Here is a 17426-nt window from a genome sequence, read left to right on the forward strand (position 1 = left end):
CGCATGCCAAGTCTCTCACCTGTCTCACACATGCAGAGTGAAGCATCCAGGAAGCTTTTTTTTCATATTTTTTGTGAGAAATGAATTGTGTTCTAAGCAATGTTTGCCGGAGCATGTCTTAGCCAGCATCCGTAGCTGCAGATTTGCACAGGGCCAGTCTGCTTCTCTTGGGTCCCCTTGTGCATATCAGTTTGACTCCTCTGTGCTCTGCCATCTCTTATGCCTGTCCCATCCCCCACAGCGCCAACCTCTGCTCTGTAAATCAGATGAGGTGAAACCTGCTGACACATTGATTATTATTATTTAAATCTGCTCTCTCTCTCTCTCTCTCTCTCTCTCTCTCTCTCTTTAGAAGCAACAGCAACATCCTGCTAGTCGTTTGAAAATTTACTTGGGGCTTTTCACTGTCCCTTTTGTGCCCTTTTAATATTGTTTTTAATAAAGCTTGAAAATGGGACTGTTTTTATAATTTCATTTTAAACTTATTTGCCTTTGAGCCTTTCTGTTAAAGAGTACCCTAGGTATAAATAAGTAACAAAATTAAGAACAACCCCTTGCCCCACTTTCTGCATATCCAGAGTTTCTCCTTCCACCACTTTGCTCTAGTTGAAGGAGGAAGAGTATATGTAGGAGGAAGCAATGATATAAAAACTAAATTGGAACTTGCCAGATTCTTTTTCCAAAAAGAAATAAGAGAAGGTAGTTACTTGCATTACAATTAAGTAAAATAAGATGGGAAGAATGATGCAGCAATAAGCCTAAGCCGTAAAATGTTTAAAAACATTAAAAACAATGGAGCTAAAACCATACAAACTTAACTAAAAGCTGGAGGGTTTGATTAATGCTGCCATCTTGTTTCTCCTCCCAGTTACTTGCATTAAGAATCTGGAAACAGGGGACCTCATGGGTCTGCCTAGTTCAGTATTGCCTTCCATGACTAGCAACAGTTCTTCTGTGTTTCAGGGAGGGGACATTCCCAGCTCCAGCTGAGTGAGGTTTTCTGCACGCAGGGCATGTGTTCTACTACCCCTGATAATTTGGCTCTTCCCCTTTAGGGTAGTGATGGCCAAACAGTAGAACCAGCCAAAAAGATGGGTTTCAATGGCACCAGTGAAACTATGTGTGATCCAAGAATTGTGGCCTAGCATCATTGAGTGCATGCCTTGGGTTGTATGCCACAGTCACATGGAACAGCAAGATGTCTTTAGGCCCATCTTGACACTTACGTTTGTGGACCACATGCTGATTTCTGTCTCATTTTCCTTTACAAAATGGCCCAAAGCAGCTGTGAATATTGCCTCTGAAACTTCATTCAGCAGTGAAAGTTACACTCTCTCAATAATAGTAAAACAAGACATTCAGTTCAAAAGACATCCCAAAGACACAGTGGAATAAATATGTATCACTGCCCACCAAAATGGCAGGTGGAGATGGAGCCAGGCAGGCAACATTTGGACAAGGGGAAGATTCTGCTGTCTTGGTACTATGACAGAACGGGCCCTGCCTCTTTTACACAGCCACCATACTTCCACAGAAAGAGGGGATGCAGAGAATGCCTCTGATGGTTCATATGTGACAATGAGGGTCTTGTCTTATCCCGGTCCAAGGTGTATTCTACTCCCAAACATCCATCACGTAGCTTTTCAGTATTGCTATTAGACTTGTCCCACAGCGGATGGTTGTTGCATTGAATTGCTCATGATTTACATTCTCCAAGCTTGAAAAGCTGGTTTTAAGTCGCCCTGTGTTGTGAAAGTGACCCTTGATGAGTCAGATAAATGTAAGGGTAAGGCTGCTCCTGCTACTACTGCTGACTTTTATTCCACAGCACTCTCTAAAATATGAAGGTGACAAAGGGCTTACAAGACATATCCATGAGGAAATGACCAAATGATGAAGGAGGTGTATTTCTCAGTGGTCCCTAGAGAGCAACTCAGTGCCAGGGATCATACTTTTCAGTTGAATTACCTAAAACCTAATTATTATTTTTTAAGCATTTGGTGGTGATCACTTGCTCTGCTGTTGCTGGGTCTTTCTTTCTTTCTTTCTTTCTTTCTTTCTTTCTTTCTTTGGCACTTCCAGACTGTTGGGATTGAGTTTCATCATGGAAGAAAGGTGGACTAAATTAATAAAACAAATAAAAAAGCACTCTATATGCAGTGAACAGCCTTCCTTGGCACAGCCCGCAATGTTTTAATGGAGCCAAGTTTAACTGTTCCCATTGCGGGGGGGGGGGGAATCAAACAAATCTCAACCTTGGCCTGGAATAATGCTTGTTAAATATTAGCAGAATCTCTTAAGGTTAGCTTGAGAATTCAAAGTATTTGTGTGTTCAAATGTGTGTGCGTGTGCAACACTTGGAATTGTGAAATCAAGGGTCATATTTCACTGTACAATCAATAACCTTTTGTATGGGACTGCAGGTTATTTTTCAGCAAACTTTTATTTATTGTACTGTTGCAGACATGTGGTTTGTATCATAACTTTCCTGTACTTTGGAGTGAAAAGAAGCTTAATTCCTGAGTAGCCAGAGTTTCTTTCTTTTTAAAGAGAAATCCAAGGAATTTTTCAGAGCTATGGTGGTTTGGATTAAAGTGACACGCATGGTTTACAATAACAGTATTAGTTCTTGCAGCATCTTAAAGACTAACAAATATATTGAAGCATAAACATTCATGGGCCGGAGGCTACTTCGTCAGGTGCATGTTGGTCTCTATAATGTTGGATAGAGACAATGTGATGTTCTAGAATAAAAGTTATCCCTTTGAAATAATGCACATGCGACATCTGTGCTTAATCCAAACAGCTTTGTCATGTTTATAGTCCTCATGGTTGCTGAAATTAGAAATGTGGTAGAATTATACACGTGCAAAGCAACAATTCTAAAATTCAGGCATAATTTTACAGCATAAAAAGGAATCCAGATAGAAGGTCCTAGTGTAATAGTAGATAACAAAGGAGAAGAGACTAAAGCATGGATGTCAGCATAATTTTTTTCAGTTCAACACTATAAACAATCAATCATAACTAGCACCACAGCATGTCTACTATTTCTGGTAGATCTGGTGACTGAACAGCGTTGAGACCTGGGTAGACCTGGCCTCTGAGAAACATGTATTTCAGGTCTATCATCTTTCTTGTTTCTCAACAGTTAGACATGCTGTCTATCTGACATCCAGATGATGCCTTTCCATTCACAGCTGAAACTCTCAGTTCTTTTCCTCCTCCCCTTCAGCCCTTCCAGCCCTTAATTAATTGTCCAGTTAATACAATCAACTGCACTGCATTACCCTTAAAAAAAAAAAGCACACCAGAATTTAAAATAATAATACTGAATTACACTTCAGGGCTTTTACACACTGCACGTCTCTTTTCTTTGAGCAGAATGAGTATAACAACACTGGGTTACTTTCCAAGGCTGGTACAATAATCCACATTCTCTCTGACACAGCTCCACCTTCTGTAATATGGGTAAAATAATCATGGATTTTGAGATGGTTTGCCCATCGTTGTAAGCCACAGTTATGCTGGCATGTTATGCTGGCTCCTGCAAAGGAGCTCACACTCACCTAGCTCCTCACCAGGCTAAAAAGCACAGGAAAGCAGCAGCTATGTCAAGAACTGGCTTAGTGGGCCATCTGAACCCAGGATCATCATCAAGGTCTCTGTTCTTTAACAACAGCAATCTGCAACCATAAGATAGATTCGTGTGTTTGTGCTTGGTCATGGTTTGGCTAAGCATTGTATGTATCTGTATTAGTAAAATAGTTTTTTAAAAAAATGTTTACAAACTCACTGATGGGAAACCTCTCTCTCTTTTTTACATTTCATTTGGCATGAAATAAGACTTAGATTAGAAATATTGTGCCTTTCCTGCTACCTTCTGCTTTGGAACGGAACCACAACCTTCCAGTCACAGCTTCTTTTATCATTTTCAGTGCATTATTATTATTAAAATCTATACCTCACCCTTTTCCTCTAAGGAGCTCAAGGTGGCAACATGGTTCTCCTTCTCCCCATTTTATCCTCACAATAGCCCTGTAAGGTAGGACTTGAATCCTGGTCGCCCAGTTCCAAGTGGCTTATGCTAACCACTACACCACATTGATTCTCTTCAATGAGGAAGCACTTCAACCCATAAGGTGCCAGCTAGAGCAAAGGGCTGGCTGATGCTTTACTTCTTAATTTCAGTGGTGCCACACTCACCACACTGATCGTGTGTGTGTGTGTGTTTGTGTATTAGCACTGCAGCAGCCAGCATAATAGAGATCATTAGCATCCACATATCTGAAGAAGTATGCATGCACACGAAAGCTCATACCAATAACAAACTTAGTTGGCCTCTAAGGTGCTACTGGAAGGATTTTTTTTATTTTGTTTCGACTATGGCAGACCAATACGGCTACCTACCTGTAACTAGCATCCCCATGTCGGTGTGAGATGTTCCGATTTGGTGTGTCTGACACTTGCAACAACTTTGCATGAGAATTGACTGACTGAGACCACTGGAAAGGAAAAGGCAATTGAAACCAGAAGCAGGAAGTGTGGTATTGGTTTGGGGGCAAGAATGGAAGAGGATCAAAGCATCATTGGGCACTTGCTTGAGAGGCGCACCTTATACAATCGACTCTGCTAACAGCTCCAGACTCTTCCCAACTTTGAAGCCAGAGGCATTTCAGAGCTGCAGAATTTCCTTAAAGTAGGGAAGTAATGCTTCTCAAGCCCACTAGTCACTGCAAGCTGAACCCAATCCTGCTATTCATGTTCCTCTGTCCCTAAAAAATGTATAGCATGGGCCTAAGCAGGTTAGACATGCGGGTGAGACAGGTTTGGAGATGTGTGCCAAGTGAATCAACTTTAGGCTTAATAATAGTTTCAGGTACATGAATACAGAAATGGTAGGTAACCTTAAAATATAATGAAACACAGAGGGTTGGCTTTGGTCTGTGACAGACATATGGGGAATGAGGGCAAAAGCTGAAATTGGTTTGAAAGATTTGTAAGAAGAGATGATTTCAGGATAGGGTGGTTCCACAGCGGAGAGCAGGGCAATGAGAATGAGGAATTATGTGCACATTTTCGTAACACCTAAGACATTGAAATTACTAACTTTTCAAAATGATAAAACAAACAAACATTTTCGAGTTTTATTTACAAAACTAGTAAAGTTTAAAAATATGCACATTTTCATAGCATGCAATTAACACTGTGAAATTGAGACTACCAGATTAGATTTAAAAACAAAACTTGCAACAATTTATTACTGGTAAATGTTTTCATTCTGCTTCCACGTTATTTGCAGGCCTGCATAGGTTAGAAGGAAAGCTTTCCTCAGTTCAAGGTCTTTGGCCCCACAGCTATTTCATTGGTTAGTAGGTTGTTGTTATGTACGGAAGTTCTCACCCTGGGCCAGCAGGGGGATACTGTAGATAGTTCAGGTCCACATATGCAAATAAGGGATCGAAAGTGGCATTCAGTGATTGGATAGTTACGGAAAGTTGTTACAGTTACATTGTACTGGAGCTCTATATAAGCAGGCTGGCTGAACCCTTCAGTTCAGTTCTGTTCTGGCCTGTGAATAAACAAGAGCTGTTTGAAGAGCCGCTGTGTCGTCTGATATGTTCACCCACAACTTAACAGTTGTGGCAACTGCAAGGCAGGATACTATGATGTTTGTTCTGGTCTTCATCAATTGCATAGCTCATTGCTTTACCAAAAAAGAAAGAGAGAGAAGGGAGGTTGTAACAATTTATCTGCTCTTTGACATTCTGGTTTGAGTTGTATAGGGTGGTGTGTCTTTGGTTGCAGTCTCCTTGAATGATGAAAACTGCTCAGTGAAAAGCACAGATTTTTGGCTTAATAATTATCAAAGGGTGTATGCATAGCAGAGCAGTTAAAAACCCTTGAAATGAAGCAGAGCATTTTAATGCCGCCAGTAAGAATTCCCATTTCCTCATTATTTGTAAGAACATCCAGTGTTAAAAGAATGCATGAGATGATGTAGAGTACAAGCATTTTAGTGAAAAGCATCATAAGAGAACTTTTTGTTTTCCTTGAAACAGGTGCATTGCACTTAAGATGGCCAAAAAAGAGGACAGGACAGAACAGTACAAAGATTTGCATAGTGTTTACATGTTAATTCATAGGTGCACATTTAGAAATAATTACTATAATTTAAATTCAAATAAAATACATCTCATCATAGAGACATGGTGACCCATGTTCTTGCTGGGGCTTCTGTCTGGGTGCTAAATGTCATCATCAAGACCTCTGCTGCTCTCTCTTCTTAGAGTTCTCTGTCTTTCAACAGGACTTTGATCAGACAGTCCCTCAAATAGAGAACACCCTCAAATAGAGGCCTTCTGCTAGCCTTTCACATAGAGATTAATCTTCTGTAATGAAGGACACGGCTTTTTTTCAGCTGGAACTTACCAGGACTCAGTTCCAGCACCTCTCAGGTGGGCGCCATTGCCATTATAAGAGAACAAGGAAGGTGTTCATGGTACATTCCAGCACCTCTTTTTCTAGAAGGACACGTGGCCACCCCATATAATGCTTCTCTGTACTGGTCCCTCTCTGGTTCACACAAATGACCAGGGAACATGGTAGGATGAAGCGGCAGCTTGTGCAACATGCAAAGGTGGATTTTCTATGATGGGCACAAGTGTCTCTAAGAGGGAAAGGCGCTTGCATTCTCCAGGCACACTTCCAGCATTTTCAGCAGTGTAACTGTGCTGAACTTGGTGCACTGGAAGCTACATTACGTATGTGTCTTAAAAATAGTGTGGGTGCTTAAAGATTTTCCAAATTATGTTTGCACCTGGAACTGCTTCATTTCTGATATGATGTTCTTAGCTGTGCCTATGTAGTAAAATGAAGACTCTTGCCTTGATCAACTCCTGTTTGCAAACACTGTGGAGTATGTTGCCCCATGACTAGTAGTGGGGCAACTATAATACAGGGGTAGGGAACCCATGTCAGGGAAGTGGGTGGCACTGTCATTTAAACCACAGAGCCTCTTGGGCTTGCCAGTCAGAAGGTTGGTGGTTCGAATCCCCGCGACGGGGTGAACTCGCATTGCTTGGTCCCAGCTCCTGCCAACCAAGCAGTTCAAAAGCACGTCAAAAATTGCAAGCAGATAAATAGGTACCAGTCCGGCGGGAAGGTAAACGGCGTTTCTGTGCACTGCTCTGGTTTCAGTGTTCCGTTGCGCCAGAAGCAGCTTAGTCATGCTGGCCACATGACCCGGAAAAACTGTTTGCGGACAAAGGCCAGCTCCCTTGGCCAATAAAGCGAGATGAGCGCCACAACCCCAGAGTCGTCTGCGACTGGACTTAACTGTCAGGGGTCCTTTACCTTTACCTTTACCTTTAGGGAACCCATGGTCCTCTAGATGTTGTCATACTGCAGCCCCCATCAAGATGTTGTCATACTGCAGCCCCCATCATCAGTGATTGTTGGCCATTCTGGCTGTGGGTGATGGGATTGGGAATCCAACAACATCTGCAGGTTCCCAATTCCATATGTGAATTAAACCACTGAAGGAATGGTGTTGATGCAGGTTCATTGTACTTGGGTGGGGCAGAAACTCAGTGCTACTAAATAAGTCACTGTCCCCAAAAGAAGGAAGCATGACTTCAACTGCCAACACTGACCTCCCTGTAATTTAGATGCATTAGTGTAGGCTCAGAGAGTAGCAAAAGCATTAAATGCCTTTTTTTGTGGAATGATGGCAATAGTGAATCACCAGTGAAGAGGCAAGTTGAGTCTAATTCCATAGGGCTGGATTCCAGCAGAATCCCTTGTTCAGTATTCTGGGCTGCTAAGACGGCTTTCAGGGAAAGAGCAGAGGAAGGTGGGTGTCCAGTATAGCCCAATATTATCTTGACATTTTCACAAGCATTGCAGACAGTCTAGGTGATCAGGCTTAGCATCCCAAGCCAAGCCACATCTGCTGTGCAGGAAGGTTCGCCTGACATCTTTATTATATGCCTTTAGGCACCAGGCAATAATGTTCCACTTTGGCTGGTTGACATTCCATGCCCTTTTAAAATGTGTTGGGATAGGGGTTATTGGGTTGTTTTTGTTTTTATTTTAATTATATATTTTGTGTTTTTAACCTGTGAACTGCCCTGAGACCTGCGGATATAGGGCAGTAAATTTATTATTATTATTCATAGTCATAAAGAGCAGAGGGGAAAGCCCAGGCCAACTGTGAACTCTGCTTTGAGCTTTGCAAGGGAGCAGCCTGCAAAGAGGGAACATGGCCAGGGGGGTTTGCATTATCATGAAAACCATTTTGTAAAAGGTCCCCTTTTGACTTGTGAACAGAGCACATCTGGGAACCAACTTAGCATATTTCAGATCAGTATATGAATCTGTTCATTTTGGACCAGTGCTGGAGAACCTGTGGGCCAGATCAGGCTGCCAACCAGGGGTCAGCAAACTTTTCCATCAGGGGGCTGGTCCACTGTCCCTCAGACCTTGTGGGGGGCTGGACTATATTTGGGGGGGGGAATGAACAAATTCCTATGCCCCACAAATAACCCAGAGATGCATTTTAAATAAAAGCACACATTCTACTCATGTAAAAACACGCTGATTCCTGGACCATCCACGGGCCAGATTTAGAAGGCGTTTGGGCCGGATCCGGCCCCCAGGCCTTAGTTTGCCTAGCCATGCCTTGTAGCACACCAGGCCCAGACCTGAATTTCTTTTTTCTCTGACGGGAAACTTGAAAAGACTGCCTGAGATTAGAGCAGGGGAATTCAAAAGGCTTTGCTCCCAGCTGGGAAATTGGGAGACAGATTGCTTCCTGTACCCAGGTGCTGTATGTATGTAGCTGGGCTGAGCATGTGAGCCATATGTATGTCTGCATGAGCATATATGTACTGTGTTCCTTGAGAGGGATTCGGCCCTCTGAGGGATGTCTATCCTACAATGTGGTCCTTGAGCTGAGAAACTTTAGCTACTCCTCCTTCAGGTCCTATTATTCAGAATTTTGCCATGTTGCTTAATGCTTAGCAATACACCATTAAGCAATTTACAAATATTTGCAGTGCAAAATCAATAAATAACAAATGCCAAATAAATAATGAATTGCCAAAAGCCAGAGAACCATACATCAATGGAATTGACTCTTGTAATGCCAGGAGATGATAGATATAGATAGATAGATTCTGGTTTGCTTTGAAACTGAAGCCTGTTGTTTGCCATGTGCTTAAATCTCTGAATGTTTCTGCCTTCCACCACTTGTTGTTTATAATCTTTGAAGTCTGTTTTCCCAACATTTTTCAGAATGCTCAAGAGCCTCATGGAGTGGCTGTGCCAACGCCATCAGTACCAGAAGGCTTTGAGGAAAAACCAGCTCTAGGTAAGATGACAGTTGTTAAGATGACAGTTGTTAAATCAACAACTCCTGCTTTGCACATGTACACCATTCAATTCAGCTTGTCCCAGACCTTTGTACTGATGATCTTTTGACATCACTATTGACTTCCTTGCAACGGCAGCACAATGACACACACTGTGGTACCGCACAGTCATAGGGACACAGAAGCTGGAGTCAGGTGATTGGTCCACCTACCTCAGTTTTCTCAGTAGTGAAGTATGGAAGTGAGAGCTGGACCATAAAGAAGGCTGATCGCCAAAGAACTGATGCTTTTGAATTATGGTGCTGGAGGAGGCTCTTGAGAGTCCCATGGACTGCAAGAAGAACAAACCTATCCATTCTGAAGGAAATCAGCCCTGAGTGCTCACTGGAAGGACAGATCCCGAAGCTGAGGCTCCAGTACTTTGGCCACCTCATGAGAAGAGAAGACTCCCTGGAAAAGACCCTGATGTTGGGAAAGATTGAGGGCACAAGGAGAAGGGGACGACAGAGGACGAGATGGTTGGACAGTGTTCTCGAAGCTACAAACATGAGCTTGACCAAGCTGCGGGAGGCAGTGGAAGACAGGAGTGCCTGGCGTGCTCTGGTCCATGGGGTTACGAAGAGTCGGACACGACTAAATGACTAAACAACAAACAACCTCAGTGTTATTGTCAACAAAGACTTGCAGCGACTTTGTAGGATTTCAAGCAGGGTTCTCTCTCAGCCCTACCTGGAGATGCTGGGGATTGAACCTGCAAAGCAAATGAGATACCAAAGCAATAATGAGCATTTTAATGTGGCATCCTGTTATTTTTTTATAGCAGGACATTTTTAATGATCAATTAAAAACAAACCAGAAAGCACTTTACATTTATTTTAAAATATTCACCATTAGTTCAGTAGTTTCTGTTAGAACACGTTCCAGCTTGAGAACTTCTAGAAATCTATGCTGAACCTAAGTCCGACTCAGAGTAGACTCGCTGAAAGCAATGGACTTAAGTTACTCATGATGACTAACTTTCGTCCATTTGTTTCCATAGGCCTACCTGGAGTATCACTTGGTTAGCTATCACCCAAAATATTTAGTGTTGCTAACAGGAAGACAGCTTGGCACTGAGTTAAGGGCAGCTATCATAAAGCTGAATCAACCTCTTCAAGAGCACGTTCAGCTAGTTTCTGCAGTCAGGCAGCCATGGCAATTATCAGACATATTTAAAAATATAAAGTTACTTCCCTGTTAATAAGTCAGTCTTGTTTGCTACAGTCTCATATTCACTAGGAAACAGGAAAGTATTCGTCCTGCTTGTTTTGATATCAGCCCAGGAAAAGGCTGCCAGTCTTGCAGACTCCAGTATCTGTTCCTGCATTGGGAGGAACATTTCCTGGACACCAGCTGTGTGGAGTGCTGAATGTAGTTTCACAGAGCAGCTATTAGAAAAAAACCATTAGATTCCCATCAAGATTGCTTTGCTGGTTGTTCTAGAAAATCCAATGTAGGTGTTACAGTGGTAGATAAATGTTTCTGTTGGGTCACCGCCCAGTTTACACGAGTGGTATGTTGGGGGCTGTTTAAACTAGAGCATTGACAGATAGGTGCCAGAAAAGCAGCTAACCCCTCACCTGTGCCAGTCACCCTAAAATTAAAGCAGCGATGTTTCAAATCGGAAGGTGATCCAGCACCGGCAGCAAAAGAGCTGGGAAGAAGCAGTTTCAGGAGAAAACTGGCCATTCAAATGACTCCTGTGTTTCCATAATGTGTGGTTTTGCTCTGTAGCTCTAAACTAGATGTGACTTGCTCAGTGCATATTTGCATTTACTGTGCAGGTTTTTTAAAACTGCAGATAGCACTAGCTGGGGAAGGATACTCCAAAGCAAACAGCATATTCAAGTGGAAGGATCTTCCCCAAAACTGCAGCAGGGGACGACAGACTTCAACTCCCTCTCCTCACCTTTTGCTGTCCCAATAATTATCAGCTCCCGCCTCCTACAGCTGATCTTGTTTTCATTTGTAAAAACCTGCTCAATTAGATGTAAATGTCCATTTAATGAACTACATCTTGTTTGGCCCTTACTCTGCCTCAGCAAAAGAAACAAGGCAGTTATCTAATCATCTGAGAGGTTGCATAGCTCAGTTGGTTACAGTGCGGTGCTGATAACACCATGGCTGCAGGTTTAATCCTCATATGGGGCAGCTGCATATTTCTGCATTGCAAGGGGTTGGACTAGAATGATCCTCAGGGTCCCTTCCAACTCTATGATTCTATGATTTTTTGATCCAGATGATTGAGCTCCCTCCAATTACCTGCATAGACCTCCTTCGCATGCACAGGAGATTCTGAACCACATGTGAGCACACATGATTCTCTGGAATGAGACAAGAACTGCTGTGTGGTTGCCATGTTACTGATAAAGTTTCCCTTTTGCATCTCCAGTTTGTATCAGTTTCCGAATCTGAAAGAGTTTCTGAAAACTGATAAAAGCTATTTAGTTAGAAAAATCTGTCAGGGACCAAAGCAGTCTTCTCAGTTTCATGGAATTCTAAAACTTATCCAATGCCCTCCATCAGCACAAGAATTTCCACTTATGTAACAGAACCCAGCCCCCTCTCCTCTCCCTGCCCACACACTGCACCAGGGGTGCCAACTTGAATAAAATATTGTGGGGACCCAGGTAAACCCCACCCCACATAACACAGTGTACACACACCATTTGAATGGGAATGCCCATCAATTTTGTGGGTGCTTGGCCCCCTCAAATATTTTATTGTGGAGGCCAAAGCCTCCAGGGCCCCTAGGAGTTGACTCCTATACCCTGCACCTTCCCCAAATTTGCTCTGAAGGGTTGGGAGGAACCCCGCCCCCCAGGGGTGGGGGAAGGGAGATCCAGTACGCAATTGCCAATCCTTGTGCTGACAGAATGAACGCTCACTCCTCCGATTGTGAGTGCCCTTTGCAGGACCGTGCGCAGCACCCCCAAGCCACGTGAGACTTGCCAGCTGGTTGTGCTGGCCCTCCCCCCTGATGTTGCAGTTGTTGGGGGTTCCCACCAAACTCTGGTTCAAATAACCCAATCAGCGGCTTTGGTGGAGGCGGGGCCAGCCAAGCGGACCGCGAGTGAGCAGGCTTCACTCTGGTCTGCTCAAGGTGAATAAAAGGGGGGCGGACAGAATGTGTTACTTAGAATGGAAGGATGGAAGGAAACCAAAAGTAGAAACTATTGTGAATGGACTTAATATGATTTTATGTCTGTTTCTTCACTTTTCAGGGAAAGGGGGCCATGTTTAGGGAAGCTTTTAATGTTTAATAGGTTATTGTATTTTAGTGTTTTATTGGAAGCTGCCCAGAGTGCCTGGGGAAACCCAGCCAGATGGGCAGGGTATTATTATTATTATTTGATTATTTGATTATTATTATTTATTATTATCCCCGCCTACCCATCTTATTAAAGAGTTTCTCAGCATTGCCTAACAGAAAAAAATGCCTTAATGTTGACTAAAATGAGAGGCCACCTTAACACCACTGTATGTGTTGTTGTCTCCCCAGGACTAGCTTCTCAGATCAATGGCAATTACAGAAAGTACAATTCGGTTCTTGATCTGAGGCCCAAGGCATTTGAAGAGAACTACTTGGATGATGAATACATTCCACCACCACCACCTGTTCCCCCTCCTCCACCACCACCACCAGCGGTTGACATACCACCACCTCCGATGGAAGCTCCCCCTCCTCCTCCCATGGAAGCTCCACCTCCACCTTCTGTGGAACCCCCACCCCCACCTCCACCAATGGTGCCTCCACCCCCGCCACCTCTTCCAGGAATGCCATCGCCATCTCCTTCATCCCTGGCTCCACCTTCATTCTCATATTCCAATTTGTCTTCCCCCAGTACTCCATCCCCACCAGACTTCATTCCTCCTACTCCTCCGCCTCTGGCTTTTAGGGATGGCAAAGCCCCTCGTATGCCTCCCATTTCACCAGCACTTCACACCCCACCATTCTCCAATGGTGTGTCCAAATGGAAATCTGAGACTGTTCTGAACCTGAGGCAGCCCGAAACCATTTCCCCCAATCCGAACCTTGCTTCTCCAAGCACTCCCACCCATAAGGTGTCACTGTTGCCACAATCCAGCCCAGAGCCTCACCTTACCTTTCCGAGGTCGTTAAAAGTACCTCCCCCGACTCCCGTGAGAACGTCCTCTATATCCTCAGCAGAAAAAGAATCCAGTCCAAGAGATGAGCAGCTCCCCAAGTTGACTCCTCATAGCCGACCTGCCCTGCCATCTAACTTTACTGTACGAAGTGCAGCCACGGTTCACCCAGAGGGAGAAGTCGCAGGGAAAGCCACAGTGGAAAAGCCTTCCATGTTAACCACAGAGGCTGGAAGTTCAAAACGGACATCAGATTCTAATGGCTCCTCTGCCTCCCTGCTGAAGCAAGAGGCACCACCAGGCAAAGAAACAGATTCTTCGGACTGGGCGTCCTCTGATGATGAAGACTGGAAGGAACGCAGCAACCTGGACAAGCTAAAGCATGAATTGTCTGCCCTGCTGTCCTCTTCGTGCAGAAAGGAAGACAGGCCACTAGACAGAACTGTATCTCCCAAGACTAAAGCCGACGTTACCAACAGCAACCAAGTTATTCCAGATGAACCAAAACAAGCTAGGCCTGCCGTGACAAGCCCCAAATCACCAGCGGTTACAGAAAGCGAAAGGAAAGGAATCAGGCCTGCTAATACACCTTCCATGGGCAAAGCATCCCCCAGTGATGCTTCCTCAACCCTAGACAACAAATCCACCTCTGTGCAAGCAAACAGTGTTTTGAAATTCAAAGATGAACTGGAAGCCTTGTTGTCACCAACCAAGGACGGGGGGCCACCTTTGGCTTTTGCAAACCTAAGACATACTCCAGAACCAAAGAAGCAAGTTACTCTTCAGTTTGGTGGCAGCCAGACCAATAGTGGCGAGCCTGGGCTTCCAAAACCCACAGCAAGTCAGAATACACCAAAGACGGAAGTGACAGAGAAAGAGCCTAAGATTCCTAGCACCTCTGCTGGCCACTCGGCACCTGACAACACTTGTAAACCCCCAGCCTCTCCTCTGAAACCAAAGAATGAACTCTTGGTTCCATCTGCACCTTCACCAGCCTCTTCTGGCACGGCCTCACCTCTACTAAATGCATCTCCTAACACGGATTTCTCTCTTTTCCAATATAAGATGCATAGGACGAGGTTTGGTTCCATTGACAGCCTGGCTTCTGCGAGTTCTTCCCAAACGACAGAAGACGGAACCACCAGCACAAATAATAATGAAAACCAAAGAGACTCAGCTGAGCGCAGGCCCTCAGAGACATCCACATCCTCTTGGAAGACAGAGAAAATGAATAGTGAAGTGTTGGTTCACCCTGTTACAGGAGAAAAAGTAGAGAGGGGATCCCCAATGGCTCTCCTCTTAGCTGCACAGCAGAGGGCCCAAAGAGGTAGATCTTCTGCCTCTGCCTCCCGACAGAACAGCTATTTGTCAGAGAGGCCCCAGTTCAAGTTATCAGAGAAGTTGCACAGCAACAGCCAGTCAGAGACTGGGTCACCCACTATTTACTACAGTGACTCCAAGCCCAACTCTGTCACGATTGTACCAAAGTCTCCTCAAAAGGAATCACTTGCAGCCTCCGAAAACAAGCAGCGTAATGGAGCAGGTATACCTGACAGCAGCACCTTGGGCTTGTCAGAGGGGCAAAGGGATCAGAAGCCTCAGACATTTTCCAGTGCCTCAGAACAATGTGGGAATGCGCAGAAGGTCAAGGAGATGAATGTCTCCCACAATCTTCCCTCATCAAACAGGCATGGGACTTCCATGTTAGTTCAAGGCCTCCTAAGTCACAGCAGGCAGGAAGCTCCCTTGCACTCTCTCACAGCACCCCAAAACCATGCCAAAGACAACAACGATGAGGTGGAAGAGGGTTTTGATTATGAGATCATTCCCCCTCCACCCGAGTTCAGCAACGATGCCCAAGTGGTCCCATACGATTCTTCAAAAGGGGAGGAGAACCACAAAGCCCTTAATATCCCAGGTGGCAACCAGGCCTCAAATAAGCAACTTAATTCCAACCCTTCAAGCTATAACTACAGTAACAGTTATTCCCTGACATCCAAATCAATTCTGGAAAACACCATGAGGCCCAGTGGATACAGTCACCATTACCCAGGTGGGAGCTACTCCTCTAGCTACCTCAGTTCCTATGACAACAGCCGTCCTCTGATCAAGAAGCGCCTTTATGTGACAGAGACAGATAGGTCGTATAGCCGGCCCACCATGTCTTCTCGCAGCATGAGCACACCCACCTCCTCCTACGGCCACAGTACAATGTCATACAACTCTCAGGCTGCGGAAGGGATGCGCCGGGCCAACTCCACTCACAGGAATGGTCCAAACAGTGCACAAGGGCGAAGGGTGTCCCTGGAATTACCTGGGAAGATGGTGACTTACAGTAATGCTGTCAGTGAAGCCATGTATAAAGGCCAGAACGGAGAGTACACTAGCAACACAGCAGCCGCTGGCAGGTATGTTCCACTTGCCATAAATGCAGGAATTGTGATGTGATCTGGGAGCTTCAAGGAAAGTGTTGATGGCAAGGTGTAGGCATGCAGGCGACAACTATAAAATCCTGCAGTATGCACTGTCTAGTGTGGGGGTGGGGAAACCTTTTTCAAGCCAGGGGCTTCATTCACTTGCGGTGGGTGGGCAACCTTCCAGGGACCGCCTGCCAGTAGTGGGTGGGGGCAAGGGATATGACTCCTATGTTTGTACAGTTGGCTCCACTCCAGCCATGCAAAACTTAGAAGTGCTTATGTATGGCTCTCTGGACCCAAGGCTCTCCACCCCCAACCTAGTAGATCCAGTCCTTTCCCCCTCTCTAGAGAAGAGTAGAAAATCCCTGACGGGCCATTTTTTATCACATTCTTCTCAGTACCCCACACAAGACGTAACTGACTGTACTTTTGAATAAATAAGGTATACTATCCATTGTTTCAAATTGTAGATTTCAACAGAAGTCTCATAAAGTTCAATGAAAAAAGCAGGACCCAGTGGATCAGTTCATTCTATATTCCGTTCATGCATCAGGTCCATACATGTATAAGTGTCTATTCCACCTGTCAGTTCCTAGAGTCCAATAATCCACATGAAGGGTTGTTACAGTTCCACAGAATTCTTTCACAGAGTCTAAGACAAGGACTTCTGGAATATTAGCCTTTCGCCAGCTGACTCATGCAGAAGTGCAGTACCACTGCAAGCGCCAGCTCAACCTCTTTTCTGAGCTTGGTGGTGGCAGCACTGGAGGGGGGAAACGGGACATTCTGGGATCAAAGTAATTCTGGGATGTCCCAGGAAAATCAGAACTCTTGAAGGGTATGTAATCACAATACCAGATTTAGGTGAAGAGCAAGGAAAACTGCACATGTGAAGCACTTTTCCTCTTAAAATCAGCATGTCTGTTTGGCAAGGTTATTGATTGCATAGAAAACATTCAAAATGCATTGAGCTGGGGCTGAGCAAAAATCATTTTCTTACTTTCCCACCCCATATTGCTTCTCTGGACTTTGCATTATATTGTATGATTAATTATTTCTATTCATGTGGTGACATTTTTGTTTTTCTCCATTCCCTCTTCAGAGCCTCTCATGGAAATCAACAATATAGTGGAACTGCAAATACATTTACCGTCAGGCCTGGAGCACGACAACCCATTTCTTATTCATACCAAGGAGGTCTTCGATAAGGCATGTACGAGGAAGCTGTATCGCCTTGCACCAGCTTTGGCCAAGTTATAGGCCTCGTCCTCTCTGCTTTGTTCTGGCTCTTCCTTTGATAGCTGTAAAATGAGGCACAAGAGCCTGTCCTAGACTGAAAGTAGTCCAAGCGTCCACTTGTAAATAGACTGTAAGTTATTAGGGACAAGGTAAGAATGAGTTCTAAGGGCTTCTGTGCAAAATGGATAAGGGGGCAAAGCATTTAAGTAATTACATAGACTTCCTAGTGACTAGTGCCAGCTTGGCCTGT

At 44.4% G+C, this 17426-nt stretch overlaps 1 protein-coding gene across 1 annotated transcript in view; it reads left to right on the forward strand.

Annotated features, from left to right (window-relative positions):
- C6H6orf132 (chromosome 6 C6orf132 homolog) overlaps nucleotides 1–17368 on the forward strand; it is a 39579-nt gene extending 22211 nt beyond the window's left edge. Inside the window, exons 3-5 of the mRNA XM_053393476.1 lie at nucleotides 9298–9373; nucleotides 12916–15928; nucleotides 17040–17368. Coding sequence (XP_053249451.1) covers nucleotides 9298–9373; nucleotides 12916–15928; nucleotides 17040–17145 — 3195 coding nt within the window. The 3' untranslated portion in view covers nucleotides 17146–17368. The remainder of the gene's footprint in view (nucleotides 1–9297; nucleotides 9374–12915; nucleotides 15929–17039) is intronic.
- Nucleotides 17369–17426: the final 58 nt, after the last annotated feature.

Source organism: Podarcis raffonei, chromosome 6 (genome assembly GCF_027172205.1).
Source record: "Podarcis raffonei isolate rPodRaf1 chromosome 6, rPodRaf1.pri, whole genome shotgun sequence".
NCBI classification, from domain to species: Eukaryota; Metazoa; Chordata; class Lepidosauria; order Squamata; family Lacertidae; genus Podarcis; species Podarcis raffonei.